At 43.3% G+C, this 16,991-nt stretch overlaps 3 protein-coding genes across 3 annotated transcripts; 1 reads left to right on the plus strand and 2 right to left on the minus strand.

The window, feature by feature from the left end:
* Positions 1-2,515: 2,515 nt before the first annotated feature.
* Positions 2,516-3,457, plus strand: LOC306950518 (olfactory receptor 12D1-like; the record flags this gene model as incomplete). The annotated part of the gene is made up of 1 exon (XM_079540798.1): positions 2,516-3,457. One exon carries the CDS (start codon positions 2,516-2,518, stop codon positions 3,455-3,457), a length of 942 nt encoding a protein of 313 aa, XP_079396924.1.
* A 4,153-nt stretch (positions 3,458-7,610) lies between these two features.
* Positions 7,611-8,582, minus strand: LOC306950517 (olfactory receptor 6B1-like; the record flags this gene model as incomplete). Its single annotated transcript, XM_079540797.1, has 1 exon — positions 7,611-8,582. The coding sequence occupies one exon, from the start codon at positions 8,580-8,582 to the stop codon at positions 7,611-7,613; it is 972 nt and encodes a 323-aa protein (XP_079396923.1).
* Positions 8,583-15,769: 7,187 nt separating this feature from the next.
* On the minus strand, positions 15,770-16,741 carry LOC306950548 (olfactory receptor 6B1-like; the record flags this gene model as incomplete). Its single annotated transcript, XM_079540828.1, has 1 exon — positions 15,770-16,741. One exon carries the CDS (start codon positions 16,739-16,741, stop codon positions 15,770-15,772), a length of 972 nt encoding a protein of 323 aa, XP_079396954.1.
* Between the last annotated feature and the right edge of the window lie 250 nt (positions 16,742-16,991).

Below are 16,991 nucleotides of genomic sequence, written 5' to 3' on the forward strand. Positions count from 1 at the left end.
TTTTTATTTTTTTAGTATCGTTGAGATGAAAGAGGCTGTAGGACAACACCATATCAAATAGGCAGTAGATGCTGTTACTTTCCATCTTTCTCCTGAGACATCCACTCTGTGTTGATGTCTCTTACTTTTTTTCATTTTAAACAAAATTTTATCTCTTGCAGATTTCTCCACCTTCTCAGATATGAAGTTATTCCTCTTTTTCTTGTTTTGACCTTACTGATGGTAGTTTGGACTACCCACTACTGGAAGGACATTGCTTAGTGAAGTGGATGCAGTGGAAGAACACAGTGAAAGCATGGTGAAGATGGATCTGACACACGTGAGGGAAAAAGAGAGTGTGGGAGACTGGGTTTGTTCATGCTTTGGAAAGCAAACTTTACAGGAGATCCTGTTGCTTACTGAGAGTACTTTGTGCGGCATGGGTATAGACAGAATGGAGGTAAATGCTTCTCTGGGGAGCGTGGTGATACAGTGGGAGGTGATGTGTACAAGTCAAAACATGAGAAATTTGGATTGAGTACTAGGGAATGGCAGCGCAGGGACGTGATTGTCCTCTTAGACTCTACCCTTGTCCGGCCTCATCTGAAGTACTGCACCCAGGGGTGGGGATCCCAGCACAAGAAAGACATGGAGGTGTTAGAATGGCTCTAGTGGAGACCATGAAGATGATCAGAGAGCTGGATCACCTCTCCTACGCAGGAAGCTTCCTCTTCTCCCCCCCCAACTAGAAAATAAGTTAGGTGTAAGTCTTTTTCTTTGACTGGATATGTTAATCAGTTCAATAGATAAAAGATTAGTCAGCATCTGTGAAATAGATGGTCTATGTTAGATAGATGTTAGAATGTTAGATACAGAAGACAAAAAATGTGGTTAGGAGGAGTAGGAATAAGTGATTAGATCAGCTGTGGTCAACTGAGAAAACTAGGCAGAAACAGCAGACGTTGTGCAGCACACCTTGATGTCATAATGCCTTTTCCCAGATGGATTTCAGTGAGGAACAATTCAGTGCTTAAAAGCGGTAAGTAACATGTAAGAAACAGAAGCACTGATTCCTGATAGAGAATAACATCTCTGACTCCTCCAGTGTAGGTGGCTGACTAACATTTTGGTGAGTCAAGAGTATTGTTAGATCTAATGTTTCAAATGCCTGTTATTCTGGAGGTTATGCTAATAGCATATTCAGCCATATATAGTCAGTTTTTTTAGAGTGGATATTTATGTATATAAACTGCCTTATGCTACATGTTTGCATTCTTTATGTAACCACTTTAAAGAACATTTTGTTTGCTTATTGTTTTCCTGCTAGAAGAATAAGCTACAGAAGTGTGAGAAAGAGAGTGGGATGGATGTATATCGTAATTTTAAAACTGCGTACTCTCAATAAAAGTATCTGGTGGAATGACCAGGAAAGAATGACCAAGAAATGTGCCTATCTTTGTTTTAACCTCTTTGAAAAATTTTGGAAGCAATCTTTTTGTCATTAGTTTTATTCACCAGCATTAATTGTCCCTGTCTGAAAGCACAAAGGAAAACAGTCATCTTGCAAAATTTGCAGTCTGTACTGGAAGCCCCAGATACCTGTGCACTAGTAAAATAATCTCAGGGCTTTTTTAAAATCCTTTTCTTGTTTTACTGTGTACGGACAGGAATTATGCATAGTGCTAGGCAAACTTACCCAAAACAGAAAAGAAGTGAGAGCATTTTGGAAGATCAGAGATACTTTTCCTACAACCTTAGATTTACCATTGTGATGTTGTAAGGGACTGTACGCTGACTCCTGTCTCGTTCACGTGCTGTCACTCAACAAAAAAGCATTGTTTAGCTCAAGTACATAGTTCAATAACAGAAACAGTGTGTGATCACACGCTAAGGCATCATCTTCTTATACTCTCCGCAGTGCACCAAAGAAATGATGATGTTTGTATGGAACCTTGTAGCACCTTTTTTTAGTTGTTTTTGAAAAAATCTTGAAAATTCTGCAATTTTTAAGAGCAAAGTACTATCTGGAAGTGATGGTGAACATTTGAAAGGTGAAAATTAAAATTGGCTGAAAGAAATGTAGGCAAAGTAGTAGAAAGAAAGCATCAAGAGTGAATCACCATATGAATCTTCATGACTAGGGAGTTAATTAAGCTTTGTTGATGAAATCAAAGGCTGTAGTGGGGAGCTACAGATAGCCAGAACTGAAAAAGAAGTGTGGCTGAAAATGAAGCAGCAGCAGTGTTTCATGTCTTATGTATTCTTCTGCTGTGCACAGATGAAAGGCTTTAATATTTACTTTCTGCAACATTTTTATTCTTCGTTCTTGTTCTAGACAGAAAGGACACAATAGAGTGACTTTTGTTCTTGTTAATTTCTCATGTTTCTACTTGATTTTATATTGGATTACACGTGTTATGTTTTCCTCTTTTTTGTAGTTTTTGTATTAAAAGAGAAAAAAAGGAGTATTGTAATACCAGTATTCCTCACACTGTAAAACCTTGACATTTTGCCTTTGATCTTTCTTGTTCTAGCAATGCTGAATCACACGGAGGTGAGCGAGTTCATCCTTTTGGGCCTCACTGACATCCAAGGGTTACAGTACTTTTTCTTCATTTTATTCCTGTTGCTCTACTTGACTAGCGTTCTGGGAAATGGTGTCATTGTGACCATGATCATATCTCAGCCCCGGCTCCACACACCGATGTACTTCTTCCTGGGGAACCTTTCCTGCCTGGACATTTTCTACTCTACAGTTACTGTTCCCAAGATGCTGACTGGTTTTCTCTTTGGGCGTCAGCCCATTTCTTTTGGCGGGTGCTTGGCCCAGCTCTACTTCTTCCACTTCCTGGGCAGTACTGAAGCTGTGCTCCTGGCCACCATGGCCTATGATCGCTACGTGGCCATTTGCAACCCTCTGTGCTACACCCTTGTCATGAACCCACGGACTTGTCTGCTGCTGGCCATGGCCAGCTGGTTCCTTGGTTTTGCACATGCCATGATGCATTCAGTCATGACCTCTCAACTGAGTTTCTGTGGCCACAACCACATTCATCACTTTTTCTGCGATATCAAGCCACTGTTGACCTTGGCCTGTAGTAGTACCAGCCTCAACATGACTCTCCTCAATGTTGTCACCATATCAATTGCTCTAGGCCCATTCATTCTCATCGTCCTCTCCTACCTCTACATCATCATCTTCCTCTTCCAGAAGGTCAGGTCCCAGGAATGTAGATGGAAACCCTTCTCCACCTGTGCCTCTCATCTTACAGTTGTGGCACTATTGTATGTACCGCTGTTCTTCAATTATACACCTCCGTCTTCATCCAGCTCCTCTAAAAGGGACATGCAAGTGTCTATCACGTACAGTGCCATCACCCCAGCTCTAAACCCCTTGATTTACACTCTTAGGAATCAGGAGGTGAGATCAACTTTGAACAGTACGTTAGGGAGAAAACTTTTTCCTGGTGGAAAGTGACAAGGACAAGACTCATAACTTGGTTACACCACTTCCCATATTTACAAGAGAAGAGGTCAAAAAGATTCTGTCTTACAAGAGACTGAAGAATACTCACTATGTCACATGGAAGTTAGGAGTTCACAGCTGAGATCTAAATTGGGAGATAGTCAAGACCTTGATGTTTCTTCTGTCATTTTAGATGTCCTATCGTAACCACTCTGATCTCTAGAAAAGACGTATGTGTGTCTCTTGCAGAACCTGAGCAAAAGCAGACAGCACCGTGTAGTTCTGCTGTATAATAAAAGGAATTAAACTACTACCTGAAAGCTTTGTTTAGAAAGTTGAATGAACCTCCTCATATAAACACTGGGTGTTCTAAGTAAGCAAGCATACATTACATTTTCGATGTTGCTTAGACTGAGAAAGATATTATCTACATTTGACTTGAGTCAACTCTAGTGAGGCATCTGTATCTTTTCACTGAGTGCAAGGGGAGCCTTACTAATAAAGCCATATTAAAATGTAAATGTAAAAACAGTGGTGAGCACGGACAGCACATGTTTAGACAACTATGAAGGCAGTTCCAAAAGTAACACCAGGCTATATATGACTTCTTTGTGGTCCAAGCGCGACAGTCATCTCTCTTTCCAACTTGGTGTGCAGAATGGCTTTTGCCCACTGAAGGCAAAGCCTCCTGTTTCTTTCTGTGGCAAGTGCAACAAATAGAACGAGTATGATAACATTATTTGATAAATTCACAGCTACAAAACACTATTTTTCATCATTGGCACCACCATTAGCTACACATTCTCAACAGTGACGATTGAGAGCCTGTATGGTGTCCTCCTTGTAAAAGTCTGCATCAGTGGAGATGACCCTGCTGAACATCACCACTGCTGAAATGCTCCATCCACCATCCCACTGTGGGGAAAGAGCAATTGCATTGTGTATCACTTCTTTTGTATATTCTTTTATTATTATTATTATTATTTACCCTTCATTTTCAGTGCTATTAAAATGTCTTAATCTCAACCCATGAGTTACTCTTTTTTCCAGTTCTCTAGCCAGGGCAGACTGCGGGCAGAGTGAGTGAATGACTGTGTGATACTCAGGAGCCCACTGAATTAAACAGCCACTGCTTATATTGGATTTCTCCAGGGTGCCATCTTGTATACAAACATTATGTACAATGAAAAAAATGTGAATGCTCTTTTTGTAATACTCATTTCAGTACAAAAGGGGAAGGTGATTTTCAATTTTCTACTATATGTCATCTAGTATCTGTGTCCTGTGTCCCTGAGTGTAACATGAAGAAATGAAGAGCGTTTGAGAATTCATTAGAAAAAATAAAAAAGAAAATGAGTGAGATTCTTATTGAGCGTACAAGAATTTGGAGGGCTGATATGAATGGAGTGGATAAGGGTAGAGGTAGGAAAAGAAAGTTTGGAATGATCTACATTTTTTTGTGGAACAATTTCCACCTATCTGAAATTCACACTCAATTTTCTTTTTGCTGATGCTTTGTCATGAGCACACTAAAATGTTTGGAAAAAGGGTCTTTCAGCTCCTACTTAGAGCCAAATGATCTGAGCTTATGTCGCAGAGCTTGTGGTTGTTGCTCTTTTAATGACAATATTGCTGCACTATAGTCAATGGCTGTAGGTTTATCTGTTGTATTTGACATGGCCAACTTCAACTTTGTTCTGAAACTGATCTGTTCTGCAGCTTCTGCCTCTACTACCATGCCACCAGCTTCCTTGTCTGACATCATGGGCCAATGTAGTAAGGCAGCAAGCATTACTTTCGGGGCAGCGCTCTACTTTCAGAGTAGCTTTAATATTGGGGAATAAAGTGCCAGTAAGCACATGACACGCTGCAATTCTGGTTAGAGCTGCAGCAGAGTTTATTTTCTTCCTGGTAGCTGACATGGTGCTGTGTTTTGGATTTAGGGTGAGAAAAATGTTGATAATGTGAATATTTATTTGTTGCAGAACAGTGCTTACAGAAAGTCAAGGACTTTTCAACACCTCATAGTGCTTTGCTGTGAGGAGGCTGGGAGTGCAGAAGAATCTGTGAGGGAATAGTATCAAGGCAGCTAACAGAAAGTGTCCAGAGATACTCCAAACCGTGTGGTCTTGCTGAACAATAAAACTGGGGTGAGTAGGCTGGGGAGGATGGGGACACTCAGTAGGTGATGAGCAATTGCACTGCAGCACTTTTTAAAATATTCTTTTATTATTACTATTTAGCTTTGATTTTCCGTGCTGTTGAACTGTCTTTATCTCAACCCGGAGTCACTCTGTTTTTCATTTTGCTCCTGAATCACCCTGCAGGCAGAATAAGTGAATGACTGTGCGATACTCAGGTGCACACTGCTTATTTTGGATTTCTTTCAGGTTCCATCTTGTATACGACAATTGAACACAATCAAAAAAATGTGAATGCTCTTTTTAAAAGACTCATTTCAATACAAAGGGGGAAGATGATTTTCAGTTTTCTACTACATGTCATCCAGCGTCTGTGTCCTGTGTCCCTGAGTGTAACATGAAGAAATGAAGAGCGTTTGAGAATTCATTAGAAAAAATAAAAATAAAAAAAAATAGTGAGTAAGATTCTTATTGAGTATCTAAGAATTTGGTGGGCTGTGGTAGGAATGGAGTGGATAACAGTAGAGATAGAAAAAGTAAGTTTGAAATGATCTAGTTTTTTGTGGAACAATTTCCACTTATCTGAAATTCACATTCAATTTTCTTTTTGCTGATGCTATGTCATGTGTACACTAAAATGTTTGGAAAAAGTGTCTTTCAGGTCCTACTTAGAGCCATATTATCTAAGCTTATGTCACCTAACAGAGCTTGTGATTATTGCAATGCAGATGGGAGTAGAAATAGTGTTTCCAAACAATTACAATGTGGAACAGAGGAACAATGAATTACAAAAGGAATGCTGAAATTAAAAACAACCCACATAGAACACATGTGGAATCATGTGCTACAGTCATGGAAAAACAGATTAGTACTTGAACTAAAGACAACCTTGTAGCACTGTAAAGAGTATATTTTCCTTTGTCTGTTGTATTTGACATAGCCAATTTCAACTTTGTTGAATTTCAAGAGATTCTGAGAGCTGTGGTCCAGTGTGTGTTCTAAGTAGCTAATTCCAGTGCACTAAAAGAGCAAGGCAATTCCTGCAGTCCTGGGCAGGTGAGTGGAATGATTGCTGTTTATCCCCATCTCATTTCCTTGCTAGTGGTGAACATGATCATGAATTCCCAATGGGTGCCTGCATACACACACACACACACACACACACACAGCCACAAATGGATCAGCATGGACAGAAGGACACTCTATTTACAAGTCTCCACACAACACAGACAGCGTGAATGCCTATCTTTACTACGAGAAAATACCCTTTGTGAGCTTATCAGTCTAGACCCTGGGTCTCTACAGTTACGGCCTCCCAGGCTGCTGATCTTTTCAACATCTGTCTTGCAGAGTCCCTTTTGTGTATTTGGTAGTTGGACATTGGACTCACAGTGTCTCCAGTGACTTGTTTTTCCACTCTGGTTGCTCCAGTTTTTGTCCAGTACAGGTCTCTCACTCCAGAATCTGGTTTTCAGGCCTCTTGTCATAATCAATGGCCTTATGTTCACTACCATACCACTTACACATATGCATACGCACAGATCAGAGGGAAAAACTTATGCCCGGAAATAGACAACCTATCTCAAGGCAGCACATTGTGCAAAGAAGTTGGAACCAGGCTTTTTCTAGCAATGCCCAGAGACAGGAGAGTAGACAACAGGCATCAACTGAAACAAAGAAGAGTCTGTCAGCAAACAATTACTGTGTGTGTGACAGAGCAACGGTGGATTGCTGAAGAGCTACCCGTAGAGTCACCCTCTGCAGTGTAATTCAAAAGCCCTCTGGTCATGATCCTGGAAAACTGATACTAGATGGTCTTTCGTGAGAAAGTGGATGTTGGATCAGTCAAAATCCAGAGACCCCTTATGACCTCAAGGATTCTGTGATTCTCTGGAGGGAAAATAATTAAACAGAAAGGTAGGACAGGAAGTAGTAATCAGGTGCAGTGGTTGACCAGACTCGCCAGGGGTCAGGCATCTGTACAGTGTGCTGCTTATCCGATCTTGTCCTTGTAGAGTTTGTCCTTACATTTGGAGAGAAGAAATGGTTCTGGAAAATTTGGATATAGTGATTTTTACAGAGAGAGTTTTTTTAAATGCTTTCTTCAGTTCCTGATTCCTCAGGCAGTAAATGAAGGGGTTTAACATAGGTGTGACAATAGCATACACAGCTGACACAAGTTTATTCATGTCGTAAGAAGAGATTTTCTTGGGCCGGGCATACGTGAAGAGAGTGGCTGAGAAGAAAATAATGACCACAGTGAGGTGGGAAGCACATGTGGAGAAGGCTTTCTTCTTACTTTGTGTGGTGGGGATGTGCAGGATTGTCGTGATAATTAATAGGTAGGAGACAACAGTGATGGAGAGGGGAACAAGCAGGATGAACAAGGCCAACACAAAGTCCACCACCTCTGCCACTGACATATCAGTGCAGGCAAGGTTTAGCACTGGGCTGATGTCACAGAAGAAATGGTTAATAACATGGGAACCACAAAATTCCAACTGAGAGATGAAGGAGATCTTGACCAAGGACACAGTGAACCCAGTGAACCAGGAGAGAGCTATCAGGCATACACACATCTGGTACGTCATGATGAGGAGATAGCGCAGTGGTTGACAGATGGCCACATAGCGATCGTACGCCATGGCAGAGAGGAGGACACATTCAGTGCATATGAAAGAACTGAAGAAAAAGAGTTGGGTCATGCATCCCGCAAAGGAAATGCTCCTGTCTTCTGCAATGAAGTTTGCCAAGAGTTTGGGGACAGTGACGGAGATGTACCAGACCTCAATGAAACACAGCTGACCAAGAAAGAAATACATGGGTTTGCAGAGTTCACGGTTTGCTTTGATCAGGGAAATGATGAGCACGTTCTCCACCACCGTTACAACGTACGTCAGCAGCAATACTGTGAAGAGTAGAACCTTGAAGTCCACCAGGCCTGGGAATCCTAACAGGAGAAACATGTTGATTTGGGTGGAATTCTTCTTCTCCATTCCGAGAAGTGTGTAGCAGAACACCGTAGATTGGACAGAGACCTGGTAAGTCAAGGAAAACAGAAAAAAGGGGAATATAGGATAGTGGTATGAACATTAAAGGCTTTTTTTCCCCGTGGGAACTGAATAACAATTCACAAGGCAGACCAGAAGTTTTGTGATTAAGCTTTAGATGCCTGCCGTGTCGTTTTTCTCTCTTAGTGGAAACAACAACACCTACCAACTTTCAGATGAGATGTAAAGCATCCAAAGTGAAGGTTCAAAAATAATAAGAATGCAGACGACTAGCATAACTGTAGGCATCCACATAGAAGACCTTGAAGTACATTCTGATTAATCCCACCCCTGATTCCCTAGCTCATCTTCATACTAGTTATTTGCTAAATTGTTTTCAACAAAAAAAGAAGCAACTACATGAATATGACTGTAAGAACAGAAATTAATATCTCTCTCCAGATTACAGACGCCGGAGACAAAGATCTGCTGGACACCATCCTGCAAACCCAATGCTGGCATCTGTATACATCCAGGGGCCAGGTAACATTTCAGCCGGGGATAAACTTCTACCAAATTGTTGGTGCATTAAATTAATATTTACATATGATTTTTCTCCCCATTAACCAAATAGTACAATTCCTAGACTTTCAGTTAAAATATAGACAATTTCCCTTTTCAGATGAAGTAAATTGCTTTTAAAAGGACCCAATAACAAGTAGGGCATTAGCATCTCCAGGGATTGCATTGCCATCATTTTATTTGCAGAAAGGTAGGAGCAGCCTCAGCACAGTGCAAAGCCCAACATTTCTAGAGGAAAATTTCTGACACTAAAATTTGCTTTACAGTAATTTCTCTTAACCTATAAAGTTCGTTTGAAAGCACTGCCTCATTAATATTGACATCAAAACGTGGATAATATTCCTGCTTTCACGCCACAGTTTTGCTTGAATATCAATGCAGTATAAGCTTCTACATCAAACTCTAACTCAGACGTGTACCTGTGAAGCATGGAAATTACAAATTACAGGATTTAGCATCCTTCTGTAATGGCATTCAGCAAACCAACCCGTCTCCTCATTTATGCCAGGGAGGAGTGTGCGTAGACAATTTCTCCAAAATGAAACCTTGGTAACTGCGTGCAATAACTTACGAGACTTAGTCTTTGTGAAGTTCACAACCGGGGTGGAAGCAAAGCAAAGCTTGAGACTTTTCATCAGAGGATCAATCAGCTGCTCATTGGAGCCATCTTCTGATTCATCTCCAAGCCTCTGTGTTCTTCAGTTATTCTTGAAATCATACATGGAAGAGAAATTGGAAATGTCTTATTGTAGTCATGGTTCTACAACCTTTGTTGAATCTCTGGCAGTCTAGACCAGGCTGTGAATGCTTTTTGAATACAGGAGCGTAGTTCTACACGGAGGCTTTTGAGACCCTGTCAGCAAGATTTCAGACCGTTTCCTGGGGGGTTTGGTCTCTGGAGAGATGGCAGCAAGAGTGACTCTTTTTTTCCTCCCCTGCCGTGTTAATCACCGCATTTGTGTTTGTCGGCAGGTCTCAGATAGCAGTGGCCCAGTAGCTGTTTCATGAGCTGGAAAGCAAAACCCTTGAATCACTGACAGCTCTTTGTTGAATATACGCTGGCATTGTCTGAGCTGCACATACTGCCTGTCCAAAGCTGTCCGTTCTGTGTATCTCTCCCACTCTCAAATGCTGTTCCAGTTCTGCACCAAGGATCTGCGTGGCAAATGTAGGCTTCTATCAAAGGTTAATACCACCTTACATTCCAAAGAGTCTGGAGGTGATAGCTGGATGTCACCGTCTCCCTATCAAGACAGTCCCCACCCCACCGCTCACAGCAGATTATGAATCTCTTCATATATATAGGGGAAAGCATTTGGAGACTCACAATGTCTCTGATGAGCATTACCAACACAAAACAGCCTTTGATTCTTCCCCGGAAGCAACAGAGAGGGGTGGTGATTGAAATCCTCACCTGTGGCCAAACATGCCAGGTGGCATATGATATACAAATCGCATGGTGTTTAACCTCAACAGTGCTTCTCTCCCTGAGGATGTTCCTTTGTTACAGCTACTTCTGTCATTCTATGATTTTAAGTGGATCAAAGCTTTTCTAGTTATCTTAAACACGCCTTTTTGATCTTGCTTCTCCCCCACTTCTGGGATGGGTTCGATGTCCTTGCTTCTGATAACCTATAGGTAACCGATGGAAAACGCTTGAATAAGTTCTTGTCTATCATTTCTGCATATTTGTCTTATTTATCATACTGCTCTTCTATTGCTGATACTCGTCGCAGCCCTCCTGCTCACCTTCTCAACTATGATTGCCTCTTAGCTCTGCTCTTCATATGCACAGCCAGTACGAGAATTTACCACCTCCTCCACACTGACAGCTCAACACCGCCATCCGAATATTGTTGCACCGCAGCCAGTAGAAAACAGGACCCGTTCTCATCCAGTGATGGATATGAGTGCTTTTGCACATCACCTGGCTTTTTGGACCCTCCTCAGGCCTTGGGCATCCCTCACAGTGGTGGTAAAACCCCCTGGACAAGCCCATTCCACCAATGCAAACACTTTCTGGTCTCCGTCCTGGTCCCTGTATGCGGCTTGTGTGGCACGGTTTTGATAGTAGGGGTGGATTCTGTGAGAGGCGTTCACAAACGCTATCAATAATTGATAAGAGCCAGTTCTGAAAAATAGACCTGTCCCTCTCTAAAGCTCAGCCAGTGAGGCGTGTCAGTTGTGTCTCCATTTTGCGCTTTCATAGACTTCTCTCACTTCTGCAACAGTCACAGCAAGAGCTGGCATGGTAGTAGTAGGGAAGAAGCAAAGTGGGGACTAAAATTCCAGCTGCCAAATACCACCCTCAGTTTTTGTCTCCACAGAGCTGCCCTTGCCCTTGTTTCCTTGGAAGCAGCAGAGAGGCTATCTTTGGAGTTGTCACAGAGTTGTCTCTAGATCTGTCTTTGTCTGTGGTCGGGGAACAGCAGGCCCACAGGCCCTCTGTCCTGAAAAAGGGGTGTGGGGTGGTTGTTGATGGTTTACAGGTCGGTTTGGCCTGGCTCTGTGACCAATGGTGCAGGGGACCCCCAGAGCCACGCCCTGGGTAAGGGTAAGGGAGAAAGTGGGGAAGGATAGGGAGATGGGAGATGGGCCTAAAAACAAAAGAGCAGCAACGATACGAGGAGTGAAGTTAATTTACTAAATATGATATCAGAATGCAAGACAACCCAGTGTAATACACTACAATTGTAATTGGGCTTATTAAATAACATAAAATGTGAGAGAGTGTGTCCAAAACTGAGCTCCTTAATCTAAAGCTAAAGGTGAGATGGCTGGGGAGCATGCACGGATGAGACGAGAATCAGAAGTGAGGGCAGTCTCATGACTTGCAAGCAGTTTTATCTTTTCCTCTGAACGGAAAATGGAAACGCAAAGTCCTCTGGGGTATGTAGTTCTTCTTCTCTTCTGAGAACCAGGTACCCATAAAATTGGCAATCCGTGGAACTGGAGCGTTAACTCTTTACCTCCCAGTGCTCTGCATGATGTTATGATGTGGAATACCGATAACAAAAATCGTAAAAGCATAAAGGCAGTGAAACCAAGGTGAGGCCAAGATGCTGAGAGGTGCAGGTGCAGCCCTGGTGTTCCATCTCTCAGTGCCTATGTGAGCCTGCAATTTGGTGTCTGATGTGGTCAGTGCATGCAGTGTCTGAAGGCACGGGCTCAGATGCATGAATGACTAATATTGTTTATTGCAGGCTCTAACATCCCTTATATACATTTCCAAGTTCCCTCCCGTAAATTTCTATCCCCACCAACATGTCAACAGAGCACTTAACAAGTCTCCTTCATAACTAGACGCTAACTGACTGAGCAAGTGCTCATCCTATCAGAGCGACAAGTTGCCTTCACACACTTCTTCTCCAGTCTGGGTCATCACCACAGGGAGATTTCACACCCCTTGTCTTCTGCTTTTGTCTCCAGGAGACAGCCTCTGTTCTCAGTGTCCTCCGCCTCACCCTGTCAGATTTGTTTTTCAGTCTCTGTTCTGAATGTCCTCTTGAACCCCCTTAAATGCCATCTTGAATGTTCTCTTGAACGCCCTTATGAGTCCCATCCACTGGGCTTTAAGTGCCACCTGTTCCTGGGAGTCCCAGGGAGCTGGTGAGCCATTGCCCAGGGCATGTGATTATCCCAGCATAACTGGCTGAAGCATGTATTGGAGGCTGAGTGGTGAAGTCCATGAAAAAAAATCCTTTGGGATTTCCCTATAGGGGTCCAAATATTATCACAAATCATCGAGGAGTTTGTGTCGGAAGGTACCATAAAGACCACCCAGTTCTAACGGTGCTGCTATGGGCAGGATTGCCTCCCACCAGATCAGACTGCCCAGGGCCCCATCCTGCCTGGCCTGGATAAGCTGCAGGGATGGGGCACTCACTAATTTTCTGTGTGGTAACAAAGCATTACTTGGTTTATTGATGTGTCAGCTCCCAAAGGTAGGGTAAGAAATCTCAGGGATGGGACAGAATGTGTTTTCCTGCTGTGTTTCCGTTGTGTAGAGATAGGTCACTTGAATGCCGTCATAGGCAGCCACTGCACGTTGTGGGATCACGAGAAGGTATGTTCTGCCTTCCTGCCAACTCTTCCTGCTGTTGATCCCTCTTGTCTGTTTGTTCTGGTGCTCATTGAGCGTAGAGCTGGTGTGCTGCTGGTCCTGCGGGGTAAAGCTGAGCACTCTGGACTCTGAATCCAGCACTTGGTGTTGAAATCTCACTGAGACCTCTACTTCTGGGCTCCCATTCAATTTTCCACAGTAGATGTTTGCTTTTGCCCTCTTGTGGTCTGCATTTCCTTATGCACTGCAATCTTCTTCATTGCCATTCTTCCTTCTCTGTGCTTTTAGCCATGCAATGGCCTTCCCCTGACATGGTCCTTCCACACCTGCCTAGCTTAGTGAGCACAGGTCCTTGACACTTTCTTGTTCCCTTCTGATTGATGACTGCTCCCTTGTGAGGGAAACCAACAGAAGGTCACTGTATCCTGCAGCAGCCGAGGCTCAGACCCTGAAGTCCAAGGCCTGCTCACGCATGGTCGAGAAGAGGAGGCTGTTCAGAGCCATGTCTGGGGGTATGTTGCTTACTCCAATGAGACAGTCTTTACCACCTCCCTGGGAAGCCGACTGGCATCTTGTCTGCCTTCATTGAATACAGTGAATTCTTTGTGTGGCATTCTGCACATTCCCACTGATGTGCATGGCTTTTTGTCCTCTCACAGGGGTACCACTGAGAAGAGGCTGACTCTCTCGTGCTTCTTCCGCCTGCCCACCCTCCCTCTGCAGGTATTAAACACATGGATGGGATGCCTCCTGAGCCTTTTGTCCTCCACAAAATCCACCATTCCGTGCTCTTCCAGACTTTGCTGTTGCAACACATCACAGAAACACAGAGTGGTTAAGCTTGGGAGGGACCACTGTCTTTCTCTTGCCTGGGGATAGACCTGCTGCTATGGGAGAGGGCAGGTTCTCCCTCCTCTGTTTCCAAGGATATGCGGTAAGCTTAGGGCAGAGGGCACTGCTTTTCTTATCAGAGCAGGTGACCAATGGCAGCAGGAGTAAAACAAATCACTGGTTCCTAGCTATGTTGAACAAAGTCTTCAATGAGAAGGAAAATGTAGGGGTTTGGTACAGAGAGGAAGTAAAACATTTGCTTGACCTAGTGATACCAAGAGAATGATCCATCCGTATGTGGGATGTGTTCCCCAAAGGTGATGATTCTTTATTTCTATGATTTTTACCCAGCAAAGACTACACCTGCCTAAACCATGAGCTGTCTTCTTCTCTAGGAGAATGAGGTGGGAGACAGAGTGAAAGGTCTTTCTGAAGGCTAGGCAGATTACTACCACAATTTTTCCTTGCAGAGCTGGTCCCTCATGAATGAAGGTGACAAAGAAGTCACAAGTCCCCAGCTATGCTGCACAAAGTCTTTAATGAGAAGAAAAAAAATGTAGTGACACATACAGAGAGGAAGTAAAACATTTGCAGGACTTAGTGAGGCTGAGAGAATGATCCATCCCTTTGGGTTATCAGAGACATTTGAGACATGATGGCTTAAGTTTGAGCGTAGTATCAACACTCAGCAATCCCTAAAAATAGAGAACACCCACGTCCCCATGGATGGTTCCAAGCTCAACAGTAATGACAGATTGACATGAGCTAGGAGAAAGTCCTTTGCAGACAGGGCTTAGAGCCATGAAGCCATTTCCTGTGTGCATCACGATCGTGTGTGCTTTTGCTCAGTGTTAAGGCAATAGAAAGAGATTAATTACAAGGAGAAGCAAAGTGGATAGTCAGGCATTTTTCTCTCAGCTTGAGCCTAAAAGGCACATCCATAGCCATGTTCCTTGATGACTTGTCCATGCAGTCGGTTGTCTTCCAACCAGGGAAGAGGGAAGAGAGTTCAGGCACGGCAGCGCCTCAGAATGTAGGGTTGTGATCAAGTAGATGCCAGCATCCTTTCCTGTAGGTGATCCACACTGAAACAGATCTGTTTTGTTGGTTCTCTTTCTAATGCCATGCCACCAGCATCTGACTCTGACATCATGGGCCAATGTAATAAAACAGCAAGCATTACTTTCAGAGCAGCCCTCACAGCTGGAATCTTGGGGAATGAAGTGTTGGTAGCCACGTGACATGCTGCAGTTCTGGTTTCAGCTGGAACAGAGTTTATTTACTTCCCGGTAGCCAGCAAGATGCTACATTTTGAATATAGGATGAGAAAAATGTTGATAACATATCAGTGCTTTAGTTGTTGCAGAGCAGTGCTTAAATCAAGACAAGGGCTTTTCAACTTCTCATACTGCCTTGCCTGGAGGAGGCTGGGAGTGCAGAGGAAGCTGTGAAGGGAAAGAACCAGGACAGCTAACAGAAAGCGTCCATGGCACATTCCATACCGTGCGGTCTTGCTGAACAGTAAAACTGAGGGGAGTATGCTGGGGAGGATGGGGGCACTCAGCAGGTAGTGAGCAAATGCATTGCATCACTTGTTTTTTATACACTTTCATGTTTTCCTTACATTTCCTACAGAATAGCAACCGGGGAGTGCCTACACATACACACGAGAGCCATTAATATATCAGAATGTACAGGACACCGTATCAACAAGCTTTCATGTTTGCAGACAAGGAATGGTTTTGGTGACCTCTGAGATAGTGATTTTTACAGAGAGAGTTTTTTTAAATGCTTTCTTCAGTTCCTGATTCCTCAGGCAGTAAATGAAGGGGTTTAACATAGGTGTGACAATAGCATACACAGCTGACACAAGTTTATTCATGTCGTAAGAAGAGATTTTCTTGGGCCGGGCATACGTGAAGAGAGTGGCTGAGAAGAAAATAATGACCACAGTGAGGTGGGAAGCACATGTGGAGAAGGCTTTCTTCTTACTTTGTGTGGTGGGGATGTGCAGGATTGTCGTGATAATTAATAGGTAGGAGACAACAGTGATGGAGAGGGGAACAAGCAGGATGAACAAGGCCAACACAAAGTCCACCACCTCTGCCACTGACATATCAGTGCAGGCAAGGTTTAGCACTGGGCTGATGTCACAGAAGAAATGGTTAATAACATGGGAACCACAAAATTCCAACTGAGAGATGAAGGAGATCTTGACCAAGGACACAGTGAACCCAGTGAACCAGGAGAGAGCTATCAGGCATACACACATCTGGTACGTCATGATGAGGAGATAGCGCAGTGGTTGACAGATGGCCACATAGCGATCGTACGCCATGGCAGAGAGGAGGACACATTCAGTGCATATGAAAGAACTGAAGAAAAAGAGTTGGGTCATGCATCCCGCAAAGGAAATGCTCCTGTCTTCTGCAATGAAGTTTGCCAAGAGTTTGGGGACAGTGACGGAGATGTACCAGACCTCAGTGAAACACAGCTGACCAAGAAAGAAATACATGGGTTTGCAGAGTTCACGGTTTGCTTTGATCAGGGAAATGATGAGCACGTTCTCCACCACCGTTACAACGTACGTCAGCAGCAATACTGTGAAGAGTAGAACCTTGAAGTCCACCAGGCCTGGGAATCCTAACAAGAGAAACATGTTGATTTGGGTGGAATTCTTCTTCTCCATTCCGAGAAGTGTGTAGCAGAACACCGTAGATTGGACAGAGACCTGGTAAGTCAAGGAAAACAGAAAAAAGGGGAATATAGGATAGTGGTATGAACATTAAAGGCTTTTTTTCCCCGTGGGAACTGAATAACAATTCACAAGGCAGACCAGAAGTTTTGTGATTAAGCTTTAGATGCCTGCCGTGTCGTTTTTCTCTCTTAGTGGAAACAACAACACCTACCAACTTTCAGATGAGATGTAAAGCATCCAA

The sequence above is a fragment of the Tetrao urogallus genome (genome assembly GCF_951394365.1).
Source record: "Tetrao urogallus genome assembly, chromosome: 11".
Classification (NCBI taxonomy): domain Eukaryota; kingdom Metazoa; phylum Chordata; class Aves; order Galliformes; family Phasianidae; genus Tetrao; species Tetrao urogallus.